Source organism: Hyla sarda, chromosome 1 (assembly GCF_029499605.1).
Source record: "Hyla sarda isolate aHylSar1 chromosome 1, aHylSar1.hap1, whole genome shotgun sequence".
Classification (NCBI taxonomy): Eukaryota; Metazoa; Chordata; class Amphibia; order Anura; family Hylidae; genus Hyla; species Hyla sarda.
The window spans coordinates 181,509,063-181,528,250 of record NC_079189.1 but is presented as its reverse complement, the minus strand read 5'-3'; the positions used below and the strand labels follow the sequence as shown (position 1 = coordinate 181,528,250).

The 19,188-nt window shown below is 41.9% G+C and overlaps 1 protein-coding gene across 31 annotated transcripts in view; it reads right to left on the bottom strand.

Moving 5' to 3' along the window:
• The window catches only part of ANK2 (ankyrin 2), a 634,142-nt gene that overhangs the window by 228,501 nt on the left and 386,453 nt on the right, over window positions 1-19,188 (bottom strand). For all 31 annotated transcript variants that reach the window (XM_056565107.1, XM_056565143.1, XM_056565099.1 and 28 more), the window contains one exon: window positions 10,523-10,624. In XM_056565107.1, coding sequence (XP_056421082.1) covers window positions 10,523-10,624 — 102 coding nt within the window. The remainder of the gene's footprint in view (window positions 1-10,522; window positions 10,625-19,188) is intronic.

The following is a 19,188-nucleotide window of genomic DNA, read 5'->3' as shown; positions in this document are numbered from 1 at the left end:
GATCCTGTGTCACTGACCACTGACATGATAAAGTGCTGCTAAGAGTGTAACAATGATGAGTCTCTTCTTTTATATCTCCATTGTCATGTCCTTGATGGAATGAAGTCAGAAGTTGATTTAAAACCTCCAACCCCCACCAACAAAACAGTCCTACGTCCATCATATTCCTAATGTTAGATATGTATCATCCTACACATATGCAAAGACATCATGTGACATCTCAGTGGGCAGTGCAATAAGAGAGACAAACAAGTGTCAACAGAACATCACACAACACCACACATCCAAGATGTGAGCATAACATAGAAGAGTCTGAGCCGGGTGTCCATGGACCAGAACAAACCCCCACCCCCTCTACCTGACAGAAGGGAACATCAGCAAGGCAACAATCAGGGACGCGCCGGGCCTAACCCGAACTTACGCACGCATGGGCCCCATATTGCTGGAAACTTGATTGTAGCTTTGCGCTTTTCATAAATACCTTTCTCTAAGTGGAATATGAGAGAAATTTGAGTAATCAGAGCTGTCACCGTTGGAGGACTAGCTCTAATCCAGTACTTCCTAGCCTGATATAATACATGAAACACCCTGATTTCAATCCCAGATGGCTCAGACCCACACCCCGTAAGACCCAGCAAACACAACTTGGGTTCCGACGACAGAGTGATCCTTTAAGTAGTGTGGATAAGTTGGAGCACCTCCCTCCAGAACGGTATCAGGAGAAGACAGTCCCACATCATGTGGAATAGATGAGTCCCCAACTGACCACACCTCAGACAGGTGGAATCAGGTGGAAGACCAATCTTATGCAGGAGGACTGTATACACCATTTACCAGGAACAACTGCGACAAACGACTGTCCTCGGAGAGAGACAGATTGGGTGTGAGAGCCAGGACAGTGGACCACTCCTTATCTGATATAGGCCCTAGATACTCCTTCCATTTACTACGGACCAGCAAGAGGAACATCTCATAATATGAGTGTCGAAGTTCTTGATAGAGTCAAGAAATAATGCCAGCAGATTCCCTCTAAGTTACCACTGACTCCAGCACCGCACTAGAATAAATCTCCAGCGATTTTGACCTGCCCTGCACCTTGTAAATATGATGGAGTTGTAAGTATCTGAAAAAGGTGACATGCAGCAACTCAAACTCACCCTGGAGATTCCCAAATGATTTGAAAACCCCATTGTCAGACAGCTGTTCCAATAATCCATTATTTCTCAATGGTATGTCATTCCCTTTCTATCGGTCCTTAAAACTCAGTGTTTACTCTCTTTCTCTGAGGCCTCTTGTAAATTTCTTCCATTGGATGGTCAGCACTTTTATTATATTCACTATTCTAAATATTCTGCTCAACTCTCGCTAGAAGTTAGGGATCACTCCTGAAACGCACTCCATTCTCCATAAGTTTCCTCTATAAATTACTTAAACCTTTGCTAAAATGGGACAACTCTTCTCCTGGTCCAGGAAGGTGGATATCTCACCTACCCTACCCTGCACGCCCCCTAAGGAAGCTCAACGGAGCGAAACATATGTAGGAGTTCGGCATATATTTGGGTAAGGTTCATCATACTATTTGATACTGGCCTACAATATTGCTCCCCTTGTCTGGTTATTTATTACTGTTTGTTTAGATTGTTTACTCCAGCTTGAGTGATCTGCTTTGTCTATGATTTAGAACACTATTTCCTTCCCATCTATATGCCTTCCATGGTGTTGTCTTCTTGTGCCATCTTCTTTTAATATATGTTTTTATGTATGTTACTATTTCTTCAATAAAGATTTGTTTGATTTGCCTATATTTGGTTATTTCTATTTTGGGCTAATATTAATTATACTCAGTACAAGACCTGCTGACAGCCACTGCTAAACTAAATACCCTGCTGTCTTATGATAGCTACAAATCAAAGGCTCTTATGTTTTTTATAGGGTGTTTTTTTTTCTTAATTTATGGACAACATTTCTTCTTCTTGTAACCCCTGTTGTCCTAGATGCTCTCCAGAAGTGGATATTTTTCATTAGGTGGCCAAGCAATGAAGTTGCATAGGACACCTATTGTTGTTGCTCAGATTATTGTTTTTGGGATTGCCACTGTATTCGTGACATGTGGGCAACGCTTGCATCAAACCTCTTATCAACACATGGAGTGCATTTATCCCAGACTCCTGGGTCCTTATTTCATACATTTGGGGATTCAGGTACTGACCGACTGTCTCTTTCTACTAAATGGCTTTTCCATGTATGGACGACAGGCACACAGAAGAGAATTCTGCAATTATGGGCAGAGCATTCTGTCTCTTCACTTTCTTTGATCACTAGTAAAGTGGATTTTTTTGTTTTAAATAGACTGGATTGAAACCTTCACAGATAAGAAGAAACAAGCTAAGAGATTCTTCACCAAATAGTTTATATTAACCGTCTCACTTTGTCAACGTGATAGGGACTTCATAATTGCTGCCAATTATGGTACATAAAGGAGTTGCTTATAGGAATTCCTTTTAATCCTTTATCTTGAAGAGGGGTCCTTTTGATTTCTGTTTTTATAGATGCCAGGGGTAAAGGTAAGGGGAGGGGGAATTGGTTTAGTGTTGAGATTTATTCCCATTATGTTTGTTTATTGAAAAAAAAAATTCTGCTCATTTTTTGTCACTCAAGTATTATCTGTTTTACTTTAATGGTGATTAATAAAAAAAAAAAAACATAAAAAAAACCTCAAAAAGCTTTTTATTGTGTCTGTATTCTGGTTTCTGATTTGGTTCGGCTCTTGACCTCTCTTCCTCTCTTGTGATTCGGTACTTCACTCACTCCAGTGAATGACTCAGCTTCCTGAATTGAGTTCTGTGTGTGTGTTTAGTTTTTTGTGAAAGCTATGTCTGCTCTGGTGGAGCAAATGCATGGTCTCACTCAGCTGGTCCAGGATTTAGCTGAGAGACTTCAGCAGCATGCGTCTTCTCAGTCCCAATCTAGTTTAATCCAGACCTTGACTCAGGGGCTGCAAAATCAGGAGCAGCTAATTCAGGGCTTGCTAGCCAGAATCCAGGAGCTGGAGTCTGCCTGTACTCAGGTGCCATTTGTACCTGTTTCAGCTCCTTTGGAAGAGAAAGTTAGTCTCCCGTATTGTTTTTCTGGCAACCGGAAAATGTTCAAAACATTCTGTGAAAGTTGTAAATTGTACTTTTGTTTGAGACCTAACTCTACTAGCACTGCAGGAGGGACATTATTATGTCCCTCTTGCAAGGGGGTACCAAAAGAGCAGGTATTCTCCCTTGACCCTGACGCTCCCAATGTATTAAAAAAAAAAAATGTATATATATATATTTATATATATATATATATATATTATTTTTGGGGGTTTATACATGTGATAGATATGTTACTCCGTGTTCCTCCACTGCTGCTGTGTTTTTAACCCCTTAAGGACCCGGCCATTTTACACCTTAGGACCAGAGTGTTTTTTGCACATCTGACCACTGTGGAATGCTTTTAGTTATCATTCTGATTCCGAGATAGTTTTTTCGTGACATATTCTACTTTAACACAGTGGTAACATTTTGTGGCAACTTGCATCCTTTCATGGTGAAAAATCCCAAAATTTTATGGAAAAAAATTAAATTTTGCATTTTTCTAACTTTGAAGCTCTTTGCTTGTAAGGAAAATGGATATTCAAAATAATTTTTTTGAGGATCACATATACAATATGTCTACTTTATGTTGGCATCATAAAATTGATGAGTTTTTACTTTTGGAACACACCAGAGGGCTTCAAAGTTCAGCAGCAATTTTGAAATTTTTCAAAAAATTTTCAAACTCACTATTTTTCAGTGACCAGTTCAGTTTTGAAGTGGATTTGAAGGGTCTTCATATTAGAAATACCCAATAAATGACCTTATTATAAAAACTACACCCCAAAGTATTCAAAATGACATTCAGTAAGTGTTTTAACCCTTTAGGTGTTTCACAGGAATAGCAGCAAAGTGAAGGAGAAAAGTAAAAATCATCATTTTTTACACTCGCATGTTCTTGTACACCCAATTTTTGAATTTTTGCAAGAGAACATTTTTACTGGTATTTGTAGCCCAATTTCTCTCGAGTAAGCACATACCTCATATGTCTATGTAAATTGTTCAGCGGGCGCAGTAGAGGGCTCAGAAGGGAAGGAGTGACAAGGGGATTTTGGAGAGAAAATTTTTCTGAAATGGTCTTTGGGGGGCATGTCACCTTTAGGAAGCCCCTAGGGTGCCAAAACAGCAAAAAACATGGCATACCATTTTGGAAACTAGACCCCTCGGGGAACGTAACAAGGAATTAAGTGAGCCTCAATACCCCACAGGTGTTTCATGACTTTTGCAAATGTAAAAAAAAAGAAAATTTTTACATAAAATGCTTGTTTTCCCAAAAATTTTACATTTTTACAAAGGGTTAAAGCAAAAAATACCCCCCAAAATTTTAAGCCCAATTTCTCTCGATTCAGAAAACACCCCATGTGGGGGTGAAAAGTGCTCTGCTGGCACACTACAGGTCTCAGAAGAGGAGTAGTCACATTTGGCTTTTTGGAAGCAAATTTTGCTCTGGGGGCATGCCGCATTTAGGAAGCCCCTATGGTGCCAGGACAGCAACAAAAAAAAAACACATGGCATACCATTTTGGAAACTAGACCCCTTGGGGAACGTAACAAGGGGTAAAGTGAACCTTAATACCCCACAGGGGTTTCACGACTTTTGCATATGTAAAAAAAAATAAAAAAATTTAGCGAAAATGCTTGGTTTCCCAAAAATTTTACATTTTTAAAAAGGGTTAAAGCAGAAAATACCCCCCAAAATTTGAAGCCCAATTTCTCCCGATTCAGATAACACCCCATATGGGGGTAAAAAGTGCTGTGCTGGTGCACTACAGGTCTCAGAAGAAGAGTAGTCACATTTGGATTTTTGAAAGCAAATTTTTCTCTGGGGGCATGCCGCATTTAGGAAGCCCCTATGGTGCCAGGACAGCAAAAAAAAAAACACATGGCATCACATTTTGGAAACTAGACCCCTTGGGGAACGTAACAAGGGGTAAAGTGAACCTTAATACCCCACAGGGATTTCACGACTTTTGCATATGTAAAAAAAAAAAAAAAAAAATTTCACTAAAATTTCACTAAAATTGTTTCCCCACAAATTTCAAATTTTTGCAACGGTTAATAGTAGAAAAGCCCCCCCAAAATTTGTAACCCCATCTCTTCTGAGTATGGAGGTACCCCATAAGTGGACGTCAAGTGCACTGCAGGAGCACCACAATGCTCAGAAGAGAAGGAGTCACATTTGCAAACTTTGCTGAAATGGGGGGGACATGTCGCATTTAGGAAGCCTCTATGGTGCCAGGACAGCAAAATACCCCCCACATGCCATACCATTTTGGAAACTAGACCCCTTGAGGAATGTAACAATGGGTAAAGTAAGCCTTAATACCCCAAAGGGGTTTCACCACTTTTGCATATGTAAAAAAAAATAATTTTTTTCACTTAAGTGTGTGTTTCCCCCCAAATTTTACATTTTTACAAGGGTTAATAGCAGAAAAGACACCCCACAATTTGTAAATACATTTCTTTGGAGTAAGGACATACCTTATTTTTTGATGATTTAGGCTTGGCGGGTGCACAGCAGGTCTTGCTTGAGTGGGAGCGCAGTCAGGGACCTTGAGCATGATATGGAGCCAGGATATGGGACCCCCCCCCTCAAGGAGCGCTAATGGGGGGAGCACTGAGCCCTAAAATAGGGGAACACTATGGGGGAAAACAGGCCGTACCTGGGGTAGACAGGTGGGGTAGAGAGGCCCGTAATATGGGGTACAGTGGGCCAGAAAATTATAAAACATAATAAAACAGGATATGTTCCCAGAATGATGACCCAGAGCATAGCCAAAACTAAAAAAAATATGCCCGCCCCAAACCCTATGCTCTGAGTCATCATTCTGGGAATGTGATGTGTGTGGCCATCCCTAACCTGTTGCCTCAAATGTGCACCCGCTCAGGTGGAGAGAGAGCGCTGCGCATGTGAGGCAACATAAAAAGTCCCCGATGATAGTGACTCAGTGACCTATGACCCATTTTTGAAAAAGCACCCCCAGAGGTATTGTCAGGTTTTGGTTTTTTTTTCAGGTTTTTTGAGCAATTTAGTGATTTATGGGGGTTAAATTTTGGAATGTGCTCTGGACCTGGTACATTGGTCAAATTATGGAAAATTCTAATGAAAAGGGAAAATGTAGAGCTCCATGGAAGTGTGATACTCCCTGAAGCAGCCTATGCAGAGGCCCGGATGATCTGGGCAAGTGTCGCATTGATATGTGGTGTCCTTGCGCATCCCCTTCCTGAAACGCACTCTGCATTTTTTCCGGGTTCGTCCCTTCTTTCCAGTGGATCACACCTGGAAAGTGCTGGTCAGGGGCGATCCTGGTGCCTATAACTCCAGACCCTTGGGAAGTCCGGCCTGATCTTTCCCGGTCAGCAAAGATCAGGAACCTTAGGACTTCTTCTTGGTACTGGAGGAATGTCCCTGTGTTGCCAGCGTACTGGGATAGTACAAAAGCGTTGTACATGGCACCCTGTACCAAGTAGACCGCAACTTTTTTGTACCATGCCCGTGTTTTCCGCATGGCGTTGTATGGCTTGAGGACTTGATCTGAGAGATCAACTCCCCCCATATACCGATTGTAGTCCAGAATACAATCGGGTTTGGGGACCGGTCCCACGGTACCTCGCACAGGGACAGGGGTGCTGCCATTCCCATGAATAGTGGTGAGCATAAGGACATCCCTCTTTGTAAAGCCGGTCATGGGCGGGATCACCTTGGGGCATAATGCAGGCATTTCCGAATAGCCTCGAACCGCCTCCGTGTCATCGCCATACTGTAAAGCGGGGTCTGGTAGAGGACGTCCCCGCTCCCGTAATGACGAGCACTTGGTTTTTTGTCCAGGCCCATATGCAGCAAGAGGCCCCAAAATGTCCTCATTTCCGCTGCATCAATGGCGCACCATTCATTGGACCTGGCCAAAAAGGAATCTGGGTGGTGGGCAATGAACTGATGGGCATACAAGTTCGTTTGCTCCACCATTAGATTGACCAGGTTGTCACTGAAAAAAACTTTAAAAAGTCCAGATCATTGAAGCCAGCCATGTCAATCCGGATTCCTGAGTCGCCAACAAACTCAGGAATCCGTGGCTGATAATCCTCTGGGGGGCTCCAGACAGGGTAATCGGAAGGGGGCTCCGGTGCACTTGTCTGGGGGGCCGGACTCCTATTACGTGCGGCATTGCCACTCGTACTAGTGTCGGCCACTGGGTCACTCTCATGGGGGGTGCGTGGCCTCGCCTGGCGGCGTCTCCGCCGCCGTACAGGGGACTCATCATCACTGCTAGATGATGAGGAGGACGATGAAGAACACAAAAATTTAGGATCTTCATCGTCCTCACGGGCAGATTCGGAGTCGGAGGCTAAAAAAGCGTAAGCCTCCGCTGCCGAAAATGCCCGGCGTGCCATCACCTTTTTTCTATGGTGAGGTGGGGGGGGGGGGGGGGGGAGGGTGTGTGTGCGGGGGGGGCGAGGAAGTGTGTATGTGGTGCTTGGTGTACTACTTTATATAACGGTGTGTTATAATTGGGGGGGGGGGGGGGAAGAACGCTGTGGCCAAAAAAAAAAAAGGGTGGCACACGCAGCTCCCTGAATCCCTAATAGGACCCGGGGTCAGGGATGATAACCTAATAGGACCCTTGGGATCTATTAGGGGGTTGGGGGGTAATTTATTTTTCTTCTTTTTTTTAACTTTTTTTCACTTTTTTACTCCTACCTGTCCCTATACACTGCTCTCCCTATTGTAACGGCTCCTGAGGGGGCTCCGACTCCGGCTCCGAGGGGGGATCCAGGGTCTTCTCCTCACTGCTGCACCCGCTGACTGAACTCAGAGAGCGGGTACAGCAGCGGGAAGGAGCCGTTAACCCCTCCTCTGCCGCTCTGCTATTGGCTGGACGATCGCGGGCCAATAGCAGCGTTGCTGGGGCGGTGACAGTATTGTGACCGCTCCCCAGCAACGGTAGGTGATTGGCGGTGTATTGTACACCGCCGATCACCATTTATTTCCAGGTCATCGGGTCATCACTGACCCGAATTACCGGAATCACCGCAGATCGCCCGTGCGATTTCGCGGCCGATTTGTGGCGATCGTCGACATGTGGGGGTCCCGGGACCCCCATCGGCGTTTGCCTGGGACGCCTGCTGAATGATTTCAGAAGGCGTCCGGTTTCACAGCCCGCCCGGCACGCGGCGGGATGCGAAATCCGCTGGGACGTATGAGTACGTCCCTGGTCCTTAAGACCCAGGGCGCAGGGACGTACTCATACGTCCGTGGTCCTTAAGGGGTTAATTATGTCTGAGTGTTTCATGTTTTTTATGGGGGGGTCAATGTTGTTAATTATCATGGCTTTCTAATAAAGATTATCTATTGTCATTATGTTGTCATTTTCTCTTTCTTGATATAAGGTTAGAATTTTGTGTAGGTTTTTGTAATTACATTTTTTTGCTGTTTTCTTTTTTGAGGCTCTTTATTTGATATATTGGTGGTCTTACTTATGTAGATTTGTGCTCTCAGAGAACTAAGCCTGGCAAAGTTCTTCTGGGGGGCATTGTTCCATCTACTGTACAAACTGATTTAATGTCTAAGAGTGTCTTAAAACCAGTTTGGCAGCAGCCTCTGGCTGAATCAGTGTGTTGCAACGGCATGGGCAATAAGTGCTTGGAGAGTGCTCATGCGGACAGAACTAGTGAAGAGTTGGAGGATGATTGTGAGGACACCAATGCGTGGTGAGATATAGAGGATGAGGATAGAGATGAGGATACTGATGGTCCATCTGTATCCAAGCCGGTAGCTATGTACTCCCAGTTTTGTTTATCTTGGTTGCTGGGACTACGCCTTTCTGGGTGTGGTTCAGTTTTCAGCCAATTATAATCCTCCTGCTAGCTGCTCAGGGATATTTAAGGACGTTTTTCTCATTCATGCCCTACCTGTGAAAGAACTTGTTTCTAGAAACTAGCGTCTATTGTGTCTGTATTCTGTATACTGATTAGGCTCGGCTCATGACCTCTGTTCCTCTCTTGATTTGGTACTTTGCTCACTCCAGTGTTTGACCCAGCTTCCTGACTTAGAGTTCTGTGTGTGTGTTTAGTTTTTCCCTGTTAGTTTGTGTGCCTCCAGCTGTTCCCAACATTTTGTCAGTTTTTGTAGTTTATTGTTTTCACTAGTGATGCCCATCACTTATTTTGGAAGGGACCGGCACCGTGGTGGTGGACCCACTGCCTAGGGCGGGTACACAAGTAGGCAGGGACAGACAGAGTGGGTAGCTGCACTCTATCTCTGCCTGACGTGCTCATTCACATTTCATGTACAGCATATGGCGCCTAGGAGTGAAATTACAGTGGAAGAACACATAAGAAGGAATTCATTCAGTGTATGGGGGAGAACTAAGGGGGCAATGTTAATGTGTGTGGCCTAAAAGGGGGACTACTGTGAGTGCAGCAAATATAGGCCACTAATAAAGGGGGTACTCTGATCCTAGACATCTTATTCCATATCCAAAGGATAGGAGATAAGATATCTGATCGTGGGGGGTCCCGACCATTGGGACCCCCTGCGATCTCCGAACTGGCATCACAACGTTCTGAACAGAGAAGTTTCCTTGTTTGTGACGGGACACCACACCCTCTCCATTCATGTCTATGGCAGGGGGCGTGGTGGCTAGTACACAGTCATCACGTCCCCTTCCTTAGACATAAATGAAGGGGGCATGGTGGATGTCAAAAAACACATAAGGCCTAAAGTTCTGTGTTCAGAACACTGCGGTGCAGGCCCGGAGGGGATAAGATGTCTAGGGCCGGAGTACCCCTTTAAGCGGCATTTCCACCAAAAAACTGCCAAGTGGAAACAGAGCCTTACTATGTAAAGCACTATTACTGTCTGAGCAACTATTACTGTTTGGGTCACTATCTGTCTGGCACTATTGATAGTGGTCATGATGGTCTGAACCAGACAGAGAACAAAAGGGAGAGGTAATGACTTCTACTATGGGGGAGCTTTAACAAAACCTGTGTAGAGAAAGAGTGGAGCAGTTGCCCATGGCAACCAATCAGATTGCTTCTTTCACTTAAAAAGAGACCTGTGAAAAAGGAAAGATTGTCATGGGCAACTGCACCACTCTTCCTCTATACCGTTTTGATAAATCTCCCCCCATGAGTCCAAATCTATCCCATTGCAGCACCAACTTATTCCACCGGGCTATACATAGAATGTGATCACTTACACAAATACACATGGAAAACATTCAAACTTCATGCAGATGATGCTCTTTGTCAGATTTGAATACAGAACGCCAGAGCTGCAAGCAACAATGCTAACCACTGAGCCACAACTAATATGTTTAAACATAGTAAGGGCTTCTATCAATGTCTCTATTCTTAACTTTAGTATTCATTAAATAGTGGTATTAATTTACTTACCTGGTTACATGTATTGATGTCTACTCCTCCTTTAAGGTATTCCAGTACCTTGTCCAAATTGCCTGATCGTGCAGCTTTGAGGAAGCTGGTATTGCTGTCCGACTGTTAAAACAAAAAGTAATTTGTGTCATACTTGCAGCATTTTTAATCAACTATACTTATCTAAAGATCAATGTATCGCACAATAGACTGAGCAAAAGTCCATAATAAGGATATCCCAAAATAAAGGATGCCCATAAAAGCATGATGTGGAGAATATACGAACTCTATGCCAACATCGTCGTGGTCGAAGCAGTACTTAGGATACAGAGCAAGATGGAGCAACCGAGCCCAAAACAATACATCCTCAGCAAATTCTGCCAATGTCCCTGCACAGCCAGATTTGGGTTAAGATGTAACACCATGCACCAAAACTTGTGTCACGTAATCTGTGTAAACTAAATCAACTTGGTCTTGGTATATGTGGTTTAGAGTTAAACAACAGTGTCTAAAACAGATGAAAAAAAAAAAAACTAAAAGATTCGGGGGACAGTTTTTTTCCCCCATGGTGCTTTTTGTTTTTTTGGGAAAAATTGAAAACCAAAATGGAGTATGGTATATGTTATTGTCTAATAATAAATAATGGGGGTGATTTATCAAAACCGGTGCAGAGGAAGAGTGGTGCAGTTGCCCATAGCAACCAATCAGATCAATTCTTTCATTTTTCACAGGCCTCTTTAAAAATGAAAGAAGCGATTTGATTGGTTGCTATGGGCAACTGCACCACTCTTCCTCTGCACAGGTTTTGATAAATCTCCCCCTATATGTTTATAAACTGGTAATAAAACTATATAACTTTTAGGTCTTCATGAAGACATCGGAGAATCTTTGCTAAATTTTGATAGCAGTTCAGAAAAAGCGGCAGATTAACTTTCATGAATATTTTGAGTCTTTTTCTTTTCTCAATGTTCTATAATTTTTAAAGGACCACTCCTAAACCTCACTGTGGTGAGAAGCTTGTTCCATTTGTAGCAAAATTTAAGTTTAAAAAGCAAATTTCGTTGACTATTTACTGATTAAGCAGAATACTTTTATATACACTGCATTTTATGCCCCTAGCGTAACAAAATGATTTTCAATCTGTAAAACTACTCCAATCAGCATAGCTTAGAATATTTTGAAAATGTTACCTTTTTTAATAGAAAAAAAGAAAATGAACTAGTTTTTTTTCCACACCTTCAAATTGACATTTTTAATAGCATTTTTCTCTTTCATAGACTTTTATAAGCGAGAAAAGCCAAGATTTATTAACATGATGTGATTTTTAAAAAACTGTAACTGAGTCTACAAAAGCAGAAAAACGCCAAAGAGGAGTAAAAAAAAAAAAACGCAAAAGACAAAAACGCCAAGTACGTAGTAAGTATGGCATTTTTTATGAATCCCTATTGACTTGCAGCTAACATCTGGCTGCAGCATTTTTTTTTTTTTTTTTTTAAACAAAAGAAATCAAATGGAAACTTGGACAGGTAACTGTTCCATTGTTCCATGTTAAAATATATTGATCACATTAAAGGGTACCTCTCATCAAAAAAACTTTTGATATATTATAGATTAATGTATGCAAAATAACTTCACAATAGCATGTTATTAAAAAATATGCTTCTTTCTATTTAATTTTCCACTTTGAAGAAATGACCACTAGGGGTCTCCCTACCAGTCCTGGCAGCAAGCATTTCAGACTCATGCTGAAGTCCTAAACACTACGAGCTGCCAGTCTGCTTTGTTCACAAAGGAGAACACTCAGAGCTGCCAGCCTGCTTTGTTCACAGCCTGTTTGGCTGTGAACAAAGCAGGCTGGCAGCTCTGAGTGTTTAGGACTCCAGCATGAGTCAGAAATGCTTACTGACAGGACTGATCGGGAAAAATACAATAGAAAGAAGCATATTTTTCATTAACATGCTATTGGAAAGTTATTCAACATTAAATCATCAAAAATATATCAAAAGTTTATTTGATGAGAGGTACCCTTTAAGGTAAACATTATCAACACATACACCAATGTTAAAGGGGTATTCCAGGAAAAAACTTTTTTTTACATCAACTGGCTCCAGAAAGTTAACCAGATTTGTAAATTACTTCTATTAAAAAATCTTAATCCTTCCAGTAGATATCAGCTGCTGAAGCTGAGTTGTTCTTTTCTGTCTGACAACAGTGCTCTCTACTGATACCTCTGCTTGTCTCAGGAACTGTCCATAGCTGGAGCAAATCCCCATAGCAAACCTTTAATGCTTCAGACAGTTCCTGAGACAAGCAGAGGTGTTAGCAGAGAGCACTGTTGTCAGACAGAAAAGAACAACTCAACTTCAGCAGCTGATAACTACTGGAAAGATTAAGATTTACTTTCTGGAGCCAGTTGATATATATTTTTTTTCCTTTCCTGGAATACCCATTTAACTCTTTGCTTAAATAGCTGCTGTATCCATCAAAAGCAACATCAGCCAGCGATTTACATATGGCAAATTTTCCCACCGCAGACCTAGGTGCCGTGACTCTGAAGTGAAATCTACTTGTGTTATGCCAGATTTGACCCTATGCATTGCAAATGTGAACATCACAGCAAGTCCATAGCAAATCCATATCCAAATTCACTATAATAAAACTAATAATAGAGGAAGTGACAGCATCCCAGACTTTTATGCGGCTGCATTAACATGTAATAATATTTAGAAATAAAATATTAATCATTGTGCTAATGGATTTTATCAGTGACCGGCTTAACATAGGCAATGTAAAAGATGACGGGCAGAGATTAATAATGGAATACACATAGATTACAGAACACGGTTTCCATTGTCAGTATAAATGAGGGTGGTAGTCTTCTCGTAATCACGCCATGTTCTATCTATATAGTACCTATGGATGTGAGGCTGGTCTGAGTGGTGCTATAGGCAAATGTTATCTCTTTGGCACATTAACTAAAGGTCACGGGAAGTAGCACGTTCTGTGAGCAGCAAACCAGTAATCCGCATTGATGTGTCACCAGTCCCCCTGATGCTTAGCCAATCGTGTAAGCAGATAAAGCACAGCTCAGCTGAGCAGTAACTGCAGTGAGGACAAATGCTGCATCACGCCTACAGCCGTTTTCTGCACATAACAGACTGCAGCTTAACCACTGCACGGCTGGATTTCCTGCCATGTCGGAATCCGGTATTGTACTGTATCTATACGGCCTCTGTGTTATATGAAGCCACACAGTACATGCCACAGAGAAGAATCTATTACTGGGCTCTTTATTCATGAACCTTGATCACTTTTTACCTGCAGTTCAATGAAACACTGATCAGTCTGATACTGCGATGAGCTGTGTCAAAAGACAAGCTCAGCTCTGCTAAAGCTGTGAATCCTCGTAACCCAGTGCCATAATACTACATCGTTAGCAAGGGGGAGTCCCTGATTAGTGATGTACTATGAGGCTGCACTCCCTCTTACACCATATATCACAAAGACCCCTGATTTCTCCCATGGACTCATGGAATACTCCAATAAAAAAAATACAACTTCCTTTGCAAAAATTATATTTTCTATTTAGTTTGCAAGAAAACGGACATAAAATAAATATGAGAGGTTTACACAAAAACAAAAAGTAACAAAAGACAAACAACACAAAATTAAAGGGGTTATCCAGGAATTGAAAAACAGAGCTAATGTCTTTCAAAGACAGCTCCCTGTCTGTCTCCAGGTTGGGTGTGGTTCTGCAGCTTAGTTCCATTAAAGTGAATGGAGCCAAGTTGTAATACCACACCCAAAGTGGAGACAGACAGGGAATGGTATTTGAAAGAAAATAGATCTGTTTTTCGATTCCTGGACAACTCCTTTAAGCTTTACATTATAAAAATAAAACTAACTGCACCATCAAGGGGCTGACACATGGGCCTTACTAAGTAAGCAGAGTACTGAGTATGAGCACAGTGATAAGTTGTCTTCAGCCTTCAGCACCTGCGCTCATCTGCGCTTGTCTAATAACCTGGAGTGGCCCAAGAAGGGGATGAAAGGCTCCACCACCAAACCTTCCTTTTATCCCATAAAAATCCAGGCCCAATAACAGGACTTCCCAAAAGTCCCTAGCAAGCTAAGTCTTGTGATTTAACTATTTCTGTATTTTCCATATCTTAACCAGCTTACCATGGATGAGGTAAGCCCTTCTGGAAACCTGGTATCCACACAGGTACCTTGCGAAAATATAGCGACCCCCTGATGACCATTCCTGTCTCTGCCTCATACAGTATAATACAAGTAATAAAATGTTTTTTAAAGTCACTCAGCATTTTATGTAGACGGTTTCGTACCGGTGGAAAGTCATAGGGGAGGTAGGAGCAGGGTACAGCTGATACATATATGGGAAATGCTGTTTCTATGTCAGTAAATTACCCACCCACTAATATACACAACTGTTACATCACATACATATTTACTTTCTCATTATGCAGAAGCCTAAATGGCTTGTAATAGGAATATATGTGTAGGGGGCATGATATACTGCCGAAAACTAGACAAAAACAACTGAGAGTTGGAAAAGATATGAGTCACTGCATTGCTACTCCCACTGGATTCTAAACTAGCACCAACAAGCACAAGCCATTCATGCCAGCTGGGTCTCCATTTTCTGGCAAAGTCTAACTCTTGTAACAAAGTATTTACCAATTACATTAAATTGTTACCTTAAGCAACAGAAAATCTCTATCATATGTATGAAAAGTTGTCACAATCATTTCAAAGCCATAGAGAGCATTATATCTGCCATGATTCATGTATGGCACCTTCTGAAAATATTATTTTACACATATTGCTGAGGCGACACCATCCTGTTAGAAAGGTGCCGTACTGAAACCATTGCAGATTTTAAAGGGGTACTCCGGTGAAAAACTTTTTTTTTTTTTTTAAATCAACTGGTGCCAGAAAGTTAAACAGATTTGTAAATTAAAAGGTGTAGAAATGAAGACGGCACTCACTCAGGTACGTTTGTGCTGACGGTTACTTTATTTCGTTTCATCCGTGAATTTGTGCTGGGAGGTGCAGTGTCGAGCAGGTATTAGCGGCAGGAACGCTGGAGCTCACATTGCCATCACGCTGTGAGCTCCAGCGTTCCTGCCGCTAATACCTGCTCGACACTGCACCTCCCAGCACGAATTCACGGATGAAATGAAATAAAGTAACCGTCAGCACAAACGTACCTGGGTGAGTGCCGTCTTCATTTCTACACCTTTTGGTTTCTGTATGGTCTTCTGCTACTTAGACTGAGCACCCCCGGTATCGTTCAGCTCACTTCCACACTTGCGCTCACAATTAGCCAGCTTCCACCACAGCAGTGCCGGACTCTGTCTCTACTACACAAAGATTTGTAAATTACTTCTATTAAAAAATCTTAATCCTTCCTGTACTTATTAGCTGCTGAATACTACAGCGGAAATTCCTTTCTTTTTAAAACACAGAGCTGTCTGCTGACCTCATGAGCACAGTGCTCTCTGCTGACATCTCTGTCCATTTTAGGAACTGTCCAGAACAGCATATGTTTGCCACGGGGATTTCCTTTTACTCTGGACAGTTCCTAAAATGGACAGAGATGTCAGCAGAGAGCACTGTGCTCATGATGTCAGCAGACAGCTCTGTGTTTCAAACGGAAATAATTTCCACTGTAGTATTCAGCAGCTAATAAGTACAGGAAGGATTAAGATTTTTTAAATAGAAGTCATTTACAAATCTGTTTAACTTTATGGCACCAGTTGATAAAAAAAAAAAAGTTTTTCACCGGAGTACCCCTTTAAGGTAAAATCTGCAATGTGTGACTTCATCCTCAAGCCTGTCTCATGCATTATTTGTGTTCTCAGTCTCTTTACGTACAATCTAATGCACAGCACACTGGGAGTGAATTAAAAGACTCCATTCATGCTCATTTTTAAAGCTCACGTGCCACTTCTTGCCATAATTGTTTTTGCAAAACTGCAGCATCTTTTCTGCAATTTTGAGGCACTCTCTTCAAAAAAATGTGATGAACTTGCAATCTGTGAGTAAAGTCCTACAGCAGTGGTCTTAAACCTGCGGACCTCCAGATGTTGCAAAACTACAACTCCCAGCATGCTGGGAGTTGTAGTTTTGAAACATCTGGAGTTCCGCAGGTTGAAGACCACTGTCCTATAGCATTACAAGACTTCTATGCAATATCTCCTGGTCAGCTGGACAGTAGACTGGACAGTACTTGGCAGTAGACTGGACAGTACTTGGCTAGTGGTAGAGAGAAGCTGCTAGATGTCAGAGGAGACTTGATTTTTCACAATGCAAAAAATCTAATCAGCCTCAGTCTAATCAACTCAACTGATCTGGGGGTCATAAAAGACTTCAGAATACACTGTGCATGGACATGTCTTTAAAAAAAAAAACCTCTACCAGCCAGAAAACCACTAGTCGGAGGGTCTTCTATTACAATGCCACTCCTTTTGCTTTCAGTATACCCCTGTGTAAGGCTAATGCTCCACTGTGGCTTCTGTCTCCTAAGATCTTCCATTCTGTGGCTGGGGCAGTATTATTCAATTGTATTTGCATTCAATTATAACATACAAAAAAAAAAACAATAGATCAACATTGGGTGGTGGGATAAACAATAAAATCATTAGTATATCATAAACTACAGTGGTCCCTCAACATATGATATTAATTGGTTCCAGGAGAACCATCATATGTTGAAACCATCATATGTCGAGTACATATGTCTATGTAAAAATGGTAATTGGTTCTGGGGCCTCGGAACCATTGTATGTTGAATACATATCTCTATGGGAAACTGCTAATTGGTTCTGGGATGACCATTGTATGTGGAGTGTTTAACAAACCAGGGTGCCTCCAGCTGTTGCACAACTACAACTCCCAGCATGCATGTACAGCCATTGACTGTCTGGGCATGCTGGGAGTTATAGTTTTGCAACAGCTGGAGGCACACTGATAGGGAAACATTGATGTATGGGGTGTATAGTGTGTATATGTATTGTATGTGATGTGTGACATCGCATACAGTACTGTACAGTTCTTTATATACCTTCAGGGGAGACAGAATGTCCTCCATTACGATCCTGACGACTACAGCTCTATAGGAAAGGAAGGGGAGCAGCTCATTGGATGCCTGTAGCAAGATGCTGCAGGCTATTGGCTATGGCTGCACTGGGGGGGGCGGGGCTTACACGGAGCTCACAGTGGAAGCCTGTATGAGTTAGCAGGACAGCATGTGAGTAACAGGAGGCAGAACGGGGCACACGGGGCACATTAAACAACTATCTGTCAGTTGGTGAAGTTGTCAGCGCTGTCAGATAGCTGTTTGTACGATGGCCCCAACACACAGCAGCATCATATGTCGAGGCTGCCTTCAACATACGATGGGCTCTGAGAGGCCATCATATGTTGAAATGATCATATGTCGGGGCCATCATAAGTCGGGGATCACTGTATATAAAAAAGATTTCAATATTCATATTTATAAATTATAGGGACCTTGTTATAATAGAAGGGGTGGGGGTGCAGAGCCTTTTCTTGCATATGTGTATATGACATGGGTAATGTACGTTACCTTCTTAGACTAAACAATGTTAATTCTTGGAACATGACACAAATGGTTAAACTTGTATTACAGATATCTAAGTCATAAAGGTGACATTAGACTGGAGTCTAATACAGTGAAAGTCACCTGAGGGTCACCTGGAATGGCATGGTAAATGTTTTCAATTAAAGTAGGTATGCATAATGTTACTGCCATTACATAAGTTTACAGGCAGGAAATCACATGATCACACCGATCATTGCTGATAATAACAGGGAGAAGCCATGGAAAACGAATGGGAATGTCTTTATTTACCACTCGCATTGTCGTTTTTCTTCTGTCGAGTTTTTCATTTTTCCAATGACAAGGGTTTTATAGATGTAAGGGTGAATGTACACTGCAAAGCCCTGTACAGTTATACTGCGGGTGTCCATTACTTTGTGTGCTGCCATATAGAATCTTCATAGAGCACTGTATTCTCCCCTAAAATCAGACCAATACTGTACATCTGCAGCAGACTACAGGCCTAGAATTACAAATCTGTACATAACTAGCAGTCGGAATAAACAGCCCTGTTATGATGGGATCATTCCCTCTATATTAGGAATTTCTTTCCTGTTGCCTTAAGTGAGGAATGTGACCTTTCTTTGGTAAAATAAATCACTAAATAAATCTTTATTGCATTTCATGGTTTAAAGGGGTATTCCAGGAAAAAACTTTTCTTAATATATCAACTGGCTCCAGAAAGTTAAACAGATTTGTAAATTACTTCTATTAAAAAATCTTAATCCTTTCAGTACTTATTAGCTTCTGAAGTTAAGGTTGTTCTTTTCTGTCTAAGTGCTCTCTGTTGACACGTGTCTCGGGAACCGCCCAGTCTAGAAGAGGTTTGCTATGGGGATTTGCTTCTAAACTGGGCGGTTCCCGAGACACGTGTCATCAGAGAGCACTTAGACAGAAAAGAACAACCTTAACTTCAGAAGCTCATAAGTACTGAAAGGATTAAGATTTTTTAATAGAAGTAATTTACAAATCTGTTTAACTTTCTGGAGCCAGTTGATATATATAAAAAAGTTTTTTTCCTGGATAACCCCTTTAACTATGA